This window comes from Camarhynchus parvulus, chromosome 2 (assembly GCF_901933205.1).
Source record: "Camarhynchus parvulus chromosome 2, STF_HiC, whole genome shotgun sequence".
NCBI lineage: Eukaryota > Metazoa > Chordata > Aves > Passeriformes > Thraupidae > Camarhynchus > Camarhynchus parvulus.
In genome coordinates, this window is record NC_044572.1 from 124,479,587 (window position 1) to 124,494,082 (window position 14,496).

At 33.8% G+C, this 14,496-nt stretch overlaps 1 protein-coding gene across 5 annotated transcripts in view; it reads left to right on the forward strand.

The window, feature by feature from the left end:
• RALYL (RALY RNA binding protein like) overlaps positions 1-14,496 on the forward strand; it is a 368,805-nt gene that overhangs the window by 172,954 nt on the left and 181,355 nt on the right. For all 5 annotated transcript variants that reach the window (XM_030971294.1, XM_030971296.1, XM_030971292.1 and 2 more), the window contains one exon: positions 11,956-12,234. In XM_030971294.1, coding sequence (XP_030827154.1) covers positions 11,979-12,234 — 256 coding nt within the window. In that variant the 5' untranslated portion in view covers positions 11,956-11,978. The remainder of the gene's footprint in view (positions 1-11,955; positions 12,235-14,496) is intronic.

The window sequence follows — 14,496 nt, forward strand, 5'->3', positions numbered from 1 at the left end:
AAGCAGTAGCAAAACATGTCTTGTTTCAATTTATACCTATTTCTCTCCCAATTAAATCAATGAAAGCTATACTGTGGTTTAAAGAAGAGTTACTTTAATAATTAATCCTTCTAATAATATAATCCATTAGACCAGAGATTAAGTATTATGACAGCATGAGATATAGAAAAATCTTTAAAGGATATAAAATTTGAGACATAAATTATTCATTCTAAGTTATGTGCTCTAACCAGCTTTTACTGCACTTCTATCAGATATTTTACAGCTCTACAGCATGATGCTGGAGATCAAGTATAATCAATAATATAAATTATTTAAATATAAGATTCATAGGGAGGTTTCTTTTTACTCAAATATTTCCAATTTTCTGTGATAGGGGACAGAAAAAATAAACTATATTTATGTTAAACATTTTGGATTTTTATGATTGCTACTGAGGTTTCTAAGAATTTTCTTTGCAGGCTTGCATTTTTTGCCTTAAAAATAAATCCTAATCCACTTTGCAATTTAAAAATTTAGTGGAAATATTTTCCTTGTTTATGGTCCTTCCCATATGTAGATACTGTGTGAAAACAGTATGGAAAAAACAGTAAGGAGAAAAACCAATATCCTGCATGCTCAGTATTATTAGAATAATTATTTGTAGTCTTTAAAAAAATGCTATGCAGCTGAAAGACTCCAGATTCTTTTTTATGAGGCACAATAAGGGAGAAAAATTAGATATAAAAGCTGTGTGACAACCTACATATCAGTGCTCCTCCCTCAGGTTCAAGGAGGAAGAAACTCGGCAGGAAGGATGGGGTGGCATGGAAAAAATAAAGTGGACTCGAGTAAGAAATAGTGTGAATGGACTGAAACATGGGGACAAGCAGAGAATATATAAGACAGGTGTTACAGAGGTATGGTGATGACATTTATAATACAAGAATTCAGTACAAGAAAAGAGCATGATGCTTTAGACTTATATCTGAATTGAAATTGATTTATTTTCTGAGCACTTTGCCAAGTATTAACCTAGCCCAGGAGTATGCAGCCAGCACTAAATTATAGAACATTAAAATGTACACAGATTTGGATCCCAGAGGCTGAGTTACCTGCTGAAATAAAATAATCAGACACTGTCCAGGAAAATCAATTTGCTCAAATATTTTACTAGAAAAGCTACACCAAAAGCTGAGTTTGTATGGTTTACATGCAAAAGTCCACCTTAATCTGGCTGATTGACATTTGGGTAATATTTTTAGGGGACCATTTTTGGCATATTCCTATTCTATGGTGTTTGTTTAAACAAGTCTCTAAAAGAGCATAAAATAAATAAAATAATTAGCTGAGTAGGGACTACATTGAGTTTGGGAATCAGATGTGTGCTAAAGTCATAGCTCCACTAAGAATTGCTATTATGCCAAACTAAATTAAAATCTTACTTGTATCTATTTGCTGCAGCAGAAAGTTATTGCTGAGACTACAAAAGTGTAGAAATATTGGGAAAAAAAGCTTCTCATACAATTTTTATGTGACTTTTTTCAAAAAGTTAAAGAGGAAGCAGATAAGACTTTTTGTGTGTATATACAATTTATTTTAGAAAGGAAAGTTAAAAAAGCATTTCAGGGGTTCTCAATGAAACATAGTATTGGAACACATTGCTTTTAACATTTTTCTTAAGCTATCTAGCAGAAATTTTATATGCTATGGGGAACAATGTAGGAACTGCAGGCTTTGTGATCTCTCAGTAGCAATGAAAATATTGTTATACTAATTTTTATTTAATTTCCATGTCTTAGCATGTAACTGAAAAACAAACAGACAAATATTAATTTTTTTTTTAATTAAAAGTACCTACTAGAGATTTGGCATGAATATTCACACAGATTTAATTACAAAGTAAATGTCAAATGTTCTTGAAGGTATTCTAGGAAGGGAGATATAGAGCTAAGAGCCTGAAGTGGCCATGCTACCATGATTGTTAAAAAAAGCTAAGGAACATACTCAGGAGACCAAGATGGCAAATTCTAATTTTCAGCAATAGAAAATTGAAGGAAAATTTCCACTGTCCCAGAGAAAGTCCTAAATATTTAACTATCTGTTAAAACACTGAGAAAGCTACTGCAATTGGATATTGTGTCCTTAATATTCACAGCAGAGAAAAATAACTGAAATAGTCTGTAGGCAAGACATGTTAATGCATGCATTGGGGCAGGCTTAAATATTCTATGTATCTCAAGCCACTAAATCTTGAAAACACTTCTTTGGAACATCAGCTTTCTTGTAAGTTTCAGAAACCAAATTGCAAATAAACTTCAGATGCCTTTATGTTCAGATAATAGAAGAAAAATTGTTTTACAGATAGCTTTGAATTTGCTTTTATGAAATGCCAAGAAGAGTCTATGGATCTAGTTTATAAGAACTTTGCACATGGTTGAATTACTGTGATGGAAAAAAAGCTGAATCAGATCCAAATACAAGACTTAAGACTCTAACAAAATCATCATTAGATACATATTCATATTTTCTATGAGTTTTTCTTTCTGCGTATTTTATGTATAGATGATGGAAATTCTCATTATCCTACACGGAAAATCCCATTTTCATATTTTGCATTTCAAAATCACATTTTCACATTCATTTCACACATTTCACTAAAGTTTATCAAGGAAAGAGATAGCAGATGTCTTGTATATCCTCAGTGGTGAGAAATTTCTTGTTTTTTGACTACCTTTATAATTTTAAACTTTGATATATGCACATGAGATTTAGGGTGTGAAAAGACAACAGACTTTGTAGATAGACTAAAAAAGCATTCAGCTATTTTGTGGTGAATGGTAGCATACTACCTTGGGTTCCTGACTCAGGATGTACTGTACAGGCTCAAGAATAAAAGCAAGGCTGTGCAGGGATGTGGCAGCCTACCAGATGTTGTCTGCAGATGTGTTTTATTTTAAAGATGCAGTTAACACCCAACCACTACAAAAATCTAGCCAGGCTGAATAAACAGGGCAAAAGAATGAAATGGAAAAACCAAAAGCACAGTATGTCAGTGATTTACTGCATAATATTGGGAAAGTTACTGGCAGAGTCAAAAATCAGAATTACTTTGTTGTCAGTAGTAGCTTGTTTTCCTGTAAGTCAGATGCACAGTGTGGTCATCTGGCATAAATCCCCAAGACATGATTGTGAGAGGGCAATTATGGAGTGAATGCAACAGAAGATATGATTCCAGTTTCACTCTGATTGTTAAATTCAAGTATTCTTAAATACTTCTCACCATTATGAAAGATCAAATAATTATTTTGATCAGCTAGTATGGGGGTTAAAACATAAGAAATACCCATTAATAGAAAATACTTAGAAATATACAAAAATCAGAAAAACAAGAATACCACTAATCCTCAAAACAAACTCTTATGCTTTCAATTAAACTGTATATTTTCTGTTACACTTCCTAGAGCTGCAGCATTTTTCTGGTGTTTTGCATTTTTAAATTTCTTTCATGCAACAACCCACTGAGCTGGAATATTGTCATTATTATTGACAGTTTCCAAAGAAAGAAGACAAGGTGGAGATATTAAGTGACTTGCACAAGCTCTCTTATCAAGTCTGTACCAGAGCTAGAATTACAATTTGGAAGCTCTTGACTTCTTGTTTGGTATTCAACAGCCTAGACCATGACATTCCTCAAATCCAATTTCAAACTCTTATAAAATAATAGAAGAAACATAAGGGAGCAAAATGCTAGTCAAAAATAATGCTACCAAAAGTTTTGCCAGAGACTTCAATAGCACAAAATTTGTCTACCTTTGAGCTGATTATAGCACTTCCATGAGCAATAAATAACAGTCTTTATTTTAAAAATGCATGACAAATTTTCCAAAATAATTTACTTCCCTTAAGAATAATTTGAAAAATTTCTTCATATCAGCTCTGCTCTGTTTAATGTCATCTGTCCCAAAACCAGCTTAGTATGTATCAGAGAAGGATTGAAATAAGAAGTGTGATATTGGGGAAACATCTGACCGTGATATTGGTACCCTTATTACAGCCAGTTTTAAATAATAGCTTTATATTCTAAATCATTAAAACAATTCATTAATTAAAATTTCAGAATATGTTGTACATTGTGACTGTAAACTCCCTTGAGGGCAGAGAAAATTGATGGAGTTTATTAGGAAGGTTAGAAATATGAAAAACAATAGTAGGAGATGATCTTACTTGCCAAGGCTCATTTAATCCTCACAGTGATATGAAGCTGAAGAGAAAGCACAAAGACAGAGGGAGGAACAGTGCCAAATGACACCAAGCATTTCTACTGAACACAAGATTAGCTGGAAATAACACATGACAGCAAATATAGCTAAGATTTTTTTTTTTAGGTGATCCATAGTATCACAAAGTAACCAAGTGACAAGAAAGACAGCAGTCCGGCACATTTTACTGCCACTGCTCCCAAAATTGAAGACTGAAAACAGATTGAGACAACCATAGAAATTCGGAAATGCTTTAAAAATTATTAAAAATTCAGCAGGAATGAGTGATTAGAGAAGATTAAAATAGCTTGCTGCATAAATGATAAATGATGACTTAGATGAGATAGCTGGCTACAAATAGATCTGGTCAAAATATTGGAGTGAAGTTTACCTTTTGCTTAAAAAAACAAACAAAAGACCCCAAACTTGTTCATTTCCTTCTCCAAGAACCTGTCTGACAGCAAGTAAAAGCAATGCATCCCAATACAAAAAATTTCCATTATCATTTCCTGGATAGACATAACCAGCACATAGATCCAAAGAAGACATGTTAAAGTATCAAATTTAACACATTATTTTAATTACTAATTAATTTAATAATTAGTATAAAAATGTCCAAATTGTGCTCTGTCTCCTCGAGATATTTTGAAACGTGAAGTATTACCTGTGGGACAATAGCAAAGGTCCCATCATGGAATCTGTTAAGTGACCTCAAAGTCCAAATCTCTTAAATATACCCTTGAAGAGTGTATCTCTTTAAGAAATTACACAGTTAGATAATGCATTATCTTTACTCCAAATTGAACCCTACTTAAAATTCTGAATAATTCTTAGGTTTTTGGTTATTTTTTTCCTGATTTCTCTCTATGGTTTGCACAGTTATACTGGTATGTGGTATCACGTTGTGTCTTGACAACATATAAATCAATTCTTGTCTTTTATAGGGTTTAAATAAGGTAGAGGAAGGAGGCTCATACCTGAGTACTCATCAAATATTTTATCAGAGAAACATATTTCTTCACAGGGTTATTTTCTAACCTTTACAGGGTTATTTTCTACATCCTGAGAACAAAGAGCATGTGAATAGGAGAGAAAATCCCTACTTTTCTGTGCTGACAGGTTACATTTCCTCCAGCCCATTAAAGGTGGGAGAAGGTTCCAGCACCATGAGTTAAAGAGGCTAAAGGTGCCGCTCCATCCACCTGTACAGACCTTCTCCTTTTTCCTCCCACTCCTTGCTGGTGGTACTACTCCTGGGACAGAGTGCATTTCTTCCCCTTACTGTTCCAAAAGCTTAAACAATTAATGTAAAATAATATGTCCTTGAAAGTGTTTATTTTTGTTGGTATGTTACTGTTAACCCCTAGTCATTTAAATTTTTTTCCAAGTAGATATGTTTTATTCACCTTCCATGAAGACAGTATTTGTCTCTTTAAGAGTGACAGCAGAAGATGAAGTGAGATCTGCTATATCATTTTATCTTTCAGTGCTTCATTTTCTACAAGATGTGGCACATTGATGCATATTGTCATTTATGCAGCTCCAGAAACGCCGACTTGAAGGGAGCATTGTCCGTGTTACAGACAAGATGTGTCAACCCCTTCTTTAAAGTAATTGAAAGGAAGCAATTAAAAAAGCTAAACCATATAAAAATAAATTAAAAAATCAAATTAAGTAATTAATAAATAAAAAGGCAGGATATCTTTAAGAGAGAGAGAGAGAGAGAAAGAGAGGAAGCATATTATTTGATTTTAATGATGACTGGAAAAGCCCAGAGTATTTTGATGTGAATTTAACTAAGCATCTTATGAATAAATTTTTTCTTTATTTCTGTGACCTAGATATAGTAATTCAATGAAAATGAATTTAAAACATAAAGAAGAAAGGATTTCACCTAGACAAAATATATTTTATCTGATAGCTTTCTGTCCTCTCTTCCCTCCTTCTCATTTCTGACAGCCATCATGAAATATCCAATAGTCATGTTTCCAACAGATATGAAAAATTTTATAGGGGTTTTGTCAAGTATTGATTTAATGGAGATAAAATACTTTTAATGACTACTTATTAAAGCAATTAATATAAATATTGAGTTTTCTCCATAAAATACCAGTAAAATACCAATGCGAGATAAATCTATGTGTAGGACATTGGATGCATAAATGCTTAAATATCTTAACATTTTTCTGCAACTCTATAAAAATATTAATGTTATCACTGTTTCTAAAAGTTAATTGAAAAGTAAAGAAAATATGTTATGGCATAATCTTTTTTCTTTATATAAATTTTAATAATTATTGATTCTTTAATCTCAAACACAGCACATCACAGAAAATCTCAGCTATTAAAGCAACAATTGCACCTTGATATTGACAAAAGTTCAGCTTTTGACTGAGACTGGATAGCAGAAGGGCAGAGATTGCTTGGAAATGCTGAAAAGAGCAAAACCTGAGGTGTTTTGGGCTCAGAGACTGATCACATCACATAGTGCCGCCTTTTGTCTATCTAAAGACCAATACTATGATGTTTGATTTTTTGCCAGAATGTTCAGATTGGCCCCCAGATATCCCAGCAATTAATTTCTCACAGTCTGTACCTCCTACTGTGGATTTCATTGTGGAAACAACATGAGTGTTCAACCCTGTGTCTGTTAAGGGCTTTATCTTTTTAAGAAGGATTTACAATAATCAAATGTGCACTGTGAATCTCAGCGTACAAGCAAAAATTAAGATTTGGAATTTAATGGTGTTTAGAGTAACTTTTGAGTGATGGAACTTTTCATATTTAAAAATGTTTCTCCACAGATTTACTCTTTTACTATCACACACATCTAATACAGGTTGTTGATTACTTACTGACCTAGCTCTAAATATGATCTCAAACCAATTTTTTTTTGTTTTGGATGGGGGGTGGTGGGAGAAGGGAAATGAAAGTGAGTTTGATTTTTTCCTGTTTCCTTTGTAAAAAAATATAAATACATGAAAGTTTGATATTAAATCTCTATAAAAGTAACACTCTTTTATTTAATTTTCAGAGAGGATTTTTTTCCTTAAAGATTTTCAATTTTATTATTTCAGTTTTTCCTCAGTAGACCCTATTTTTTCCTAAAGACACTGCAAGTAATATTTAGTTTGTTCAAATCTGTAGACTTTTCTTTATTTAGTTAAAAGGTTTTATTCTTGAAAGGAAAGAAACAGCTCTAAGATGAAAGAACATAAATACATAGAAACTCCTGGAAGTATTACTAAATTTAATGAAGACAATTTTTTTAAAGCAAAATTAGGTATAGATCTTAGGAAAAAATTAAAATAAGAGAAAATAATAAGAGAGAAAACCCAAGTCACCAATATAAATATTTCCTAGTCACGTAAAGAGATTTATCTTATTTTTCTAATTATAACAGGGTCATTACAGGTTAGCCTCGTTGGTTAATTCAGCATAGGAGAATGCATAAGGACAATTCCAGAGACAATATTTCAGTATTTGGTAGAAATTTTAATTAGAGGTCATGGGTTCCTCTCAGTATTTTAAAATAAGAAACAGTTGTACAATTGGGAAAACGCTGAAATGAATCACTTTCAAAATTCCTTTAACTAATATCCTCAAACTTTTATATATCTTTAAATTTTTCTTGCATTTTGACCAAATAGTTGTCAGTTCAAAGGCATATATTGCATTTTACTGTGTGAAGAATCATTGTTAAAGTGCATAAAGCAGCACAGGGAGCAGAAGTCCAACAGGACTTTTATGATCATGCCTTGACCTTACTCCCTAAAAGAAAAGCTTGGGAGTTACTGGAATGTAGAATTTGACAAGTTGTTCTCTTTCTCTTTGATTCAAGTTTTGTGTTTTCCCTGCACTGGGCCATGGCACAACTGGAAAGGGATTGTGGTCTTCACTTGGTGCCAGGCACAGCCCCAGAGGGGAAACAGCTGTGGCATGGAGCTGTGCCTTCACATATGCATCTTATGTGAGATGATGAGTTTCACAGCCGCAAAGTAATGCATTGTCCTGCTGGTGCTTAGCCAAACTTTGTCAGAAAATGCTGGAAAAGTGAAGGAAGCCAAGACTTAAATTCTACTTCTCTCTTTTGCACTTCAAATTGACTGGTTTAAACTTTTCAGTTGTGCATCCGGGATGATAGGAATCTCATTTTAGTAACTTGTGTTTTCATTCCAGTTTGACATATTACAAGTGCTGATGCTTAAGAAAGAGTTTTAGAGATCTATGTAGTAGAGGAAATGGCCTAATTTATAACTTTTTTTTAACTATACCAAGATGAACTAGTTACTTCTTGGTAGAATAATTAAATCAGCTACTGCATAGAACAGTGCTGTATGTAATGAAGTGCATTGAATAAATATGAAGTGCACTGACAGCTAAATGTTATTTGTAAACCATTTTTTAAAAGATATGCTTGGCATATAGGAGGTATTTATTACCAGAAAGGATCACTTCAATAATAGGAAATTAGCAAGATACCTTATTAAAGGCTGCAAGGAAATGAGATTATTTCAGATATGTTTCTCTCACTATTTCATTTATTTCTGCATTTGTATGAGGTACAATGTTTGTGATTTTTCTGATAGCTCAGAGAATATGGGTATTAGTTCAGTATTCACAGATATATATTGGAAGTGAGGTGTAGAATTTGCCATGAATTCTTTCACATTGTAATGAAGATCCCACAGATCTTTGATTTTTATGAAATATTCACAGTTGTATTGTGACCAGCAAGGCAATCAAACCTCAATCATTCATGTTAGTATTATTCACACCCTTTGAATTTCTGCAGCACGTTTTCCTGACTGCTCATTTGAATATGAGAGAATCCACCAGACAACTGCTTTTCTTTGTGCCAGAAAAATATTGTAAATTTGCATTGCAAAGAACAAGCACAACAGAGAAATATTCACTGTCCTATTCAAAGTCTATTTAAATTAGTACATAGAAAAACTGGGCAAAACTGAGGATTTTATGAAATAACAATAGTTCACCAAATCCCATGTTAAATGGCTAGAAAACAGAGGAAATACAGAGTGTAGTAGAGTGTTTAGAAAACATTGTGGTGGTAATGTGTGTGGTAGAAAACGTTGGTGGTGATAAATAAAGTGTTTTGTTGCATATACTTTTCATGGGAATCTTGACTTCTGGCAGATTTTCTGTAGATTTTTTTCTCTGTGGATTTTTTTAACGGTCTGTTGGTCATGCTTAAATATTCCAACTGAGGTCACATTGTTGTGTTAGAACTTACGTAAAAAAAACATTAAGACATAGCACTTGGTCAAAAAATGCTGGTCTGAAGATTGGAAAGTGGAAACAGAGGCACTAAAAGCATCTTACTGAAGAGTCATGCAGCCCTGGAAGAGACAAGTGTACCCTTCCAGGCTACTGCTTTCTAAGCCAGTCATACTTGTGATAAACTACCTCTGTGTGTTTACTAAAATAACCAGCTACCAGCTCAATCAATGTAGATAGTATCCGGTACTAGATAGATAAGATGCTAAGAATTGTATAAGCACAGATACAGCTTTTTTTCCCCGGATCTTCATAAAGATAAACACAATAATCTCCATGGTAAGTTTTCCCAATAGAGTGATATTTGAAGTGTTGCGCAACTCAGCAGCACAGGGGATACCAGTTGTTCTCTGTCCATCAGCAACTGCACTAACCTTGTTATTCTTATACCTTGTTACTCTTATACTTTGTTACTCTGCCACGTTACCTCTGCAGTTTGGGTCAGTAGGGCTCTTTAAGCTAGCACGGCCGTGCTACTGTCATTTTGACTCCTGTGTAGTACAGGTATATGTAAGATAGCATTAAACTTCCTGTGTCCCAGTAAATATCAGAAGTCTACTTTATGGCAATGTGGATCTTAGTGTGCATTATATTTACATTTTGTAAATAATTTGCCTTCATAATATTACAGTACCAACCACACGACTTTGAATGTTCACAATATTCAGGTTAGCTATATACAAATATAATTTCAAACATGCACAATCTGCACAGCAATCTAGAAATATACAGTATTGAATTTTTCTGATGATAAAGGTCAGAGGTTTGCATTCAAGACAGTTTTCCTTGTTTTCCAGGATGAAATTTGTTTATGTATGCAGTACATTATGTTCCCACAATGTATTTAAAAATAAGTAAACTTAGAGAAAAGCACCCTTTTTCTTATTTTCTTCAGTGATTTCTCTAAATGCTGTGACATAAACTTGCCATGACGAGTTGTTAATCAAGTGAAAGCTGTTTGACTGGCAGCTCTGCTGCATTCATTTAATAAAGCAGGTTGTTTGCTGAGACTTAGGAGGACTGTCCATACTTCTCTCTTGTAAGTTCTTGGCTGGAAGGTGGGGTTTGGATCCTCTGGGATGGAGGCAATCAAAGTGCTGATGGCTGTGACTGTGGCTGTTTTGTTCAGCAGGTATTCTGTGGAGTTCAGTGACAATGGTTCCTTTTTCTATCTTCATGTATGGTAGCTACTGATTTAAAATACAAAACTTCCGATTTAGATGCTCGGAATAGAAGTTATTGTACCTTCTCATTCTGCAAAATGAACGGAGTTTTAACTGTGAAAATTATATAACTGGATTCTCTTCTTGCCTGAGTTGTTACTCGGATCTAATCAAAAGTATGAACAGGTTAAAAAATAGTAGCATAGTTCTTGGCTGTAAGACATGGCCTATATTTTACTGCTGCCTAAATGACCTTTTTCTTACAAAATAAGTTTTCTCTACTTAAAGCTATGCATATTTTTTACATTTCTGTGGTCTACTAAAGCTAAAGAGAACACAGTGCAGATGTTGGACAATTTCTTTTATTTCATTTCCATCTAAGTAAATTGATGTAAATATGTAAATAGAGAGACCTGCTGGCAGGCAGAGTTTGCATATAAATTATGAAAATCACATGCACTTCAGAGGGGTCAGGCGAGATGAACACAAGAACTGTTGGGGTTTTTTTCTTCTTTTACCAAATCTTTCCCAGAAATAATGTGGTTATTCCCATCAGAGATTTACCAGGATGCATTTCTACTTGTAACCTCAGATAAAAGAGCAAAGAAGCAAGAAAATCTGTGTTCCTAGAGTTAAAGTGGTTTATTTTACTACTTTTTAATTCTCAGAACATAAGCTGCTGTCTTTTCTCACTTCTTTTTTGGTACTGAATTTACAGGGAAAATTGTTCTGATAGAAACATATTGATTGCAGTAAAGAATTGTATGTTACCTGCCTTGCACACCTCACAGCGATATTTAACTGGTGAGAAATGCGCTCTAACTGACATCAAACAAAAGCAGAGTTGTTTTTCATTTTAAGAGTTTGCTCTCTACGTGGCCTTGAATGTTCGTTTCTTTGACAGTAGATAATGATTCATTCTCTTGCTTTGCAGTTTCTAGATGGCTAAGTACTTAAAAAGTCAATATTGAATTTCTAAGCAGAAATCCACATATGATTACAGTAAAGCTCTGCTATCACAGCATTATATTAAGTGATGTATTGGTATATTCCACATCTATAAAAATAAGTTTAAATTTTACTTTTCAGCAGTATTTTAAAATGTGCTATGTTGATTTTATCGATAGTTTGCTTCTTCTGAGTCGAGATTCACCCAAAGTGAAAAATTAAAAGTGAATTATTGCTGGAAAAATCATCCAAAGTCAGGGTAACTGTATGCTTAGAAACATAATTCTCTTTGTTCTTTATTTAAGGTTTAAAGCCAAGTGATCCAACCATGACTGGCAAAACACAGACGAGCAATGTCACCAATAAGAACGACCCAAAGTCCATCAATTCCAGAGTCTTCATCGGTAATCTGAACACAGCTATTGTCAAAAAAGGTGACATCGAAGCAATCTTTGCAAAGTACGGGAAGATCGTGGGCTGCTCGGTGCATAAAGGTTATGCCTTCGTACAGTACATGAGCGAGAGGCATGCCAGGGCCGCGGTGGCAGGAGAGAATGCCAGGATCATTGCAGGGCAGCCACTAGGTAAGGATTTGTTAACACCATTGAAATGCTGCTTTCTCTTTCCCTTCTGTTTGAAATACCACCTGCCGATGGTGCCTGCAGGACTAGTGAGTTTGTTTGCTGATGTTCCATCTCAGCATATTTCCAGGATTTTGGAAATGACAGAATGTTTAACATATGATATGTTACCTAGGTGCTGCAAAATATTTAGCCCTATAAACTGCTTATTTGTTAAACAGATCACTTCTGAAAACTTTATACTTATTTGTAACTCCACTGTAGTGAACATGATTTCTCTTGTGAAGAAAAAATGACTATTTTTTCATAGACTCTAGTTTAGTAAATTTAGTGTAGTATAGGAGGGCTCATCTAATAGATGAGGTTATCTTTCATGTAATGAATCTAAAATAGCCCAATGATGTGTCAGATGTTATACAGAAGCAAAAGAATGGCTTTTATTTGTCCTTGAAATCATGCCAAATCAAACTGTAACAGTGTTATTTAGAGAAGTCTCTTATTAATAACTAAGATTGCAGGTTTCCCACATAATACTGTAAACATTGTTCATCTGAATTCCAAATAAACAAAAGAAAAAAAGTAATATTTTTCTCTTGTAGAGCTTTGTCATGAATGCTTAAGTAAAATCTAGTTGTTACATAATGCAACTTTTACCTCTGGAAACTATTTTTAATTACCTATGTAGGCTGTCAATGATAAGCTCTGGAGTCCATTACTAGACTTACTGTCAAATATATACAGTAGTAATGTGCAGTACAGAAAGATGTTTGGTAGGATTCAGAAGTCTTTCACTGCACCTCTGAACAGTATTGCTCATCTCCAGCCTCAAGAGTGTAATGGCTACATCGGGAAAAGGTGAGGTGTAGCCAATGTTTTGGCTGTAACAAGCCATAAAGAATCAATATGGCTTGGTCATTTTCAGTGTTGCAGGCTGTGGAAATCTATTTTTCTGATTGTTTGTAGAAACTGAAGAATTTGTGTTACATGGACTGTTCTTTTATCACAGTTGTTGAACAGTAATTTTAAGTTTTATATTTTAACTGCTACCTTTTGGGTTCAAGAGAAAAGCAGATTAAATAATTTCAGTTGTATTCAAGGGGAGATTGCTTTCAAACTTCATCAGGAAAAGTCATATACAGGAGTGAAATAAAAGAACTCAAGTGATAAAAGCAAGGCAGCAAAGTCAGTCTGTGGGACGGCATTATTAGAAGATGTTTCCCGGAGCAGCGTTCTCCAAGCAATAGGCCATGTAATGCCATCAGTGCATTACTTACAGCTTCTTACACACTGGTCTGACCAGATTTTTTAAACTGTGTTTTCCTAAGGCAATAGATCTGTTATTACTATGATTACTGTTGCTAGACTTTTAAAGTATTTCTTGTGGCATCTGTAATATGCCAAGCATTTTGTACAAGGAAATGCCTTTGCGCTGCTCTGTGTACTTTTGTGCTTTCTGTAGCAGGGAAGTGAATTTGTTGCAAAGGAAATTAAGTGACCAATAATTACTTGGATTGTTTGAATATTTTAATAATAACAGAAATGGTTTACTCAATATTCAGTTTCAACTGTTTAATCTTAAAATACTTTGATTTTTCTGCACATTGTCCTGATAGCATATTCATACCTCAGTTCCTAATATATCAAGGAATATAAAGAATAAGCAAGGTGAGATTTTCTTTTTTCCTTCCTAATTTGCTCTTTTTTATGTGTGAAATACAGTTGTTATCAGTACGGTTTGGCAAAAATAATGAATTTGTAAAAGTGGTACTTCTTATTAAGGAAATTGGTTCTATGAATTATTCTAATTGGCAAGAGTCACCACACAATAATGAGTAGGTGACTGAGAAAATTTACTTGGGATTTTGACCCAGAACGTCTTAGGCACAAACAGTGCATTATTGTGAAACTTCTTGATGAAAATTACTTTTTCTCTGTCCTGAGAGCTTTGCATTCTGAAATGAATAGAACTAACGAATTTATGTCAGCAGTCAAGTTATGGAAAGGGACAGGAAAATCCTGTTACAGATGTACAAATAAACTTGTTTAACATAGCTGAATTTTCTATTAAATTGAATTAGAATAAATTAGTAATATGAGGGCTGGATGATAACCAGATAAGGAAAGTTATTTGAACAAGGGAATATTTGAAAAACATTATTCCATGGTATATGCCTGATACTACCATACACTCTAGTACTCAGTACCTCACAAAAGCATAACTTCATTTAGATTATGTTAATAATGTACATTAGTTCTTTCGTGGTA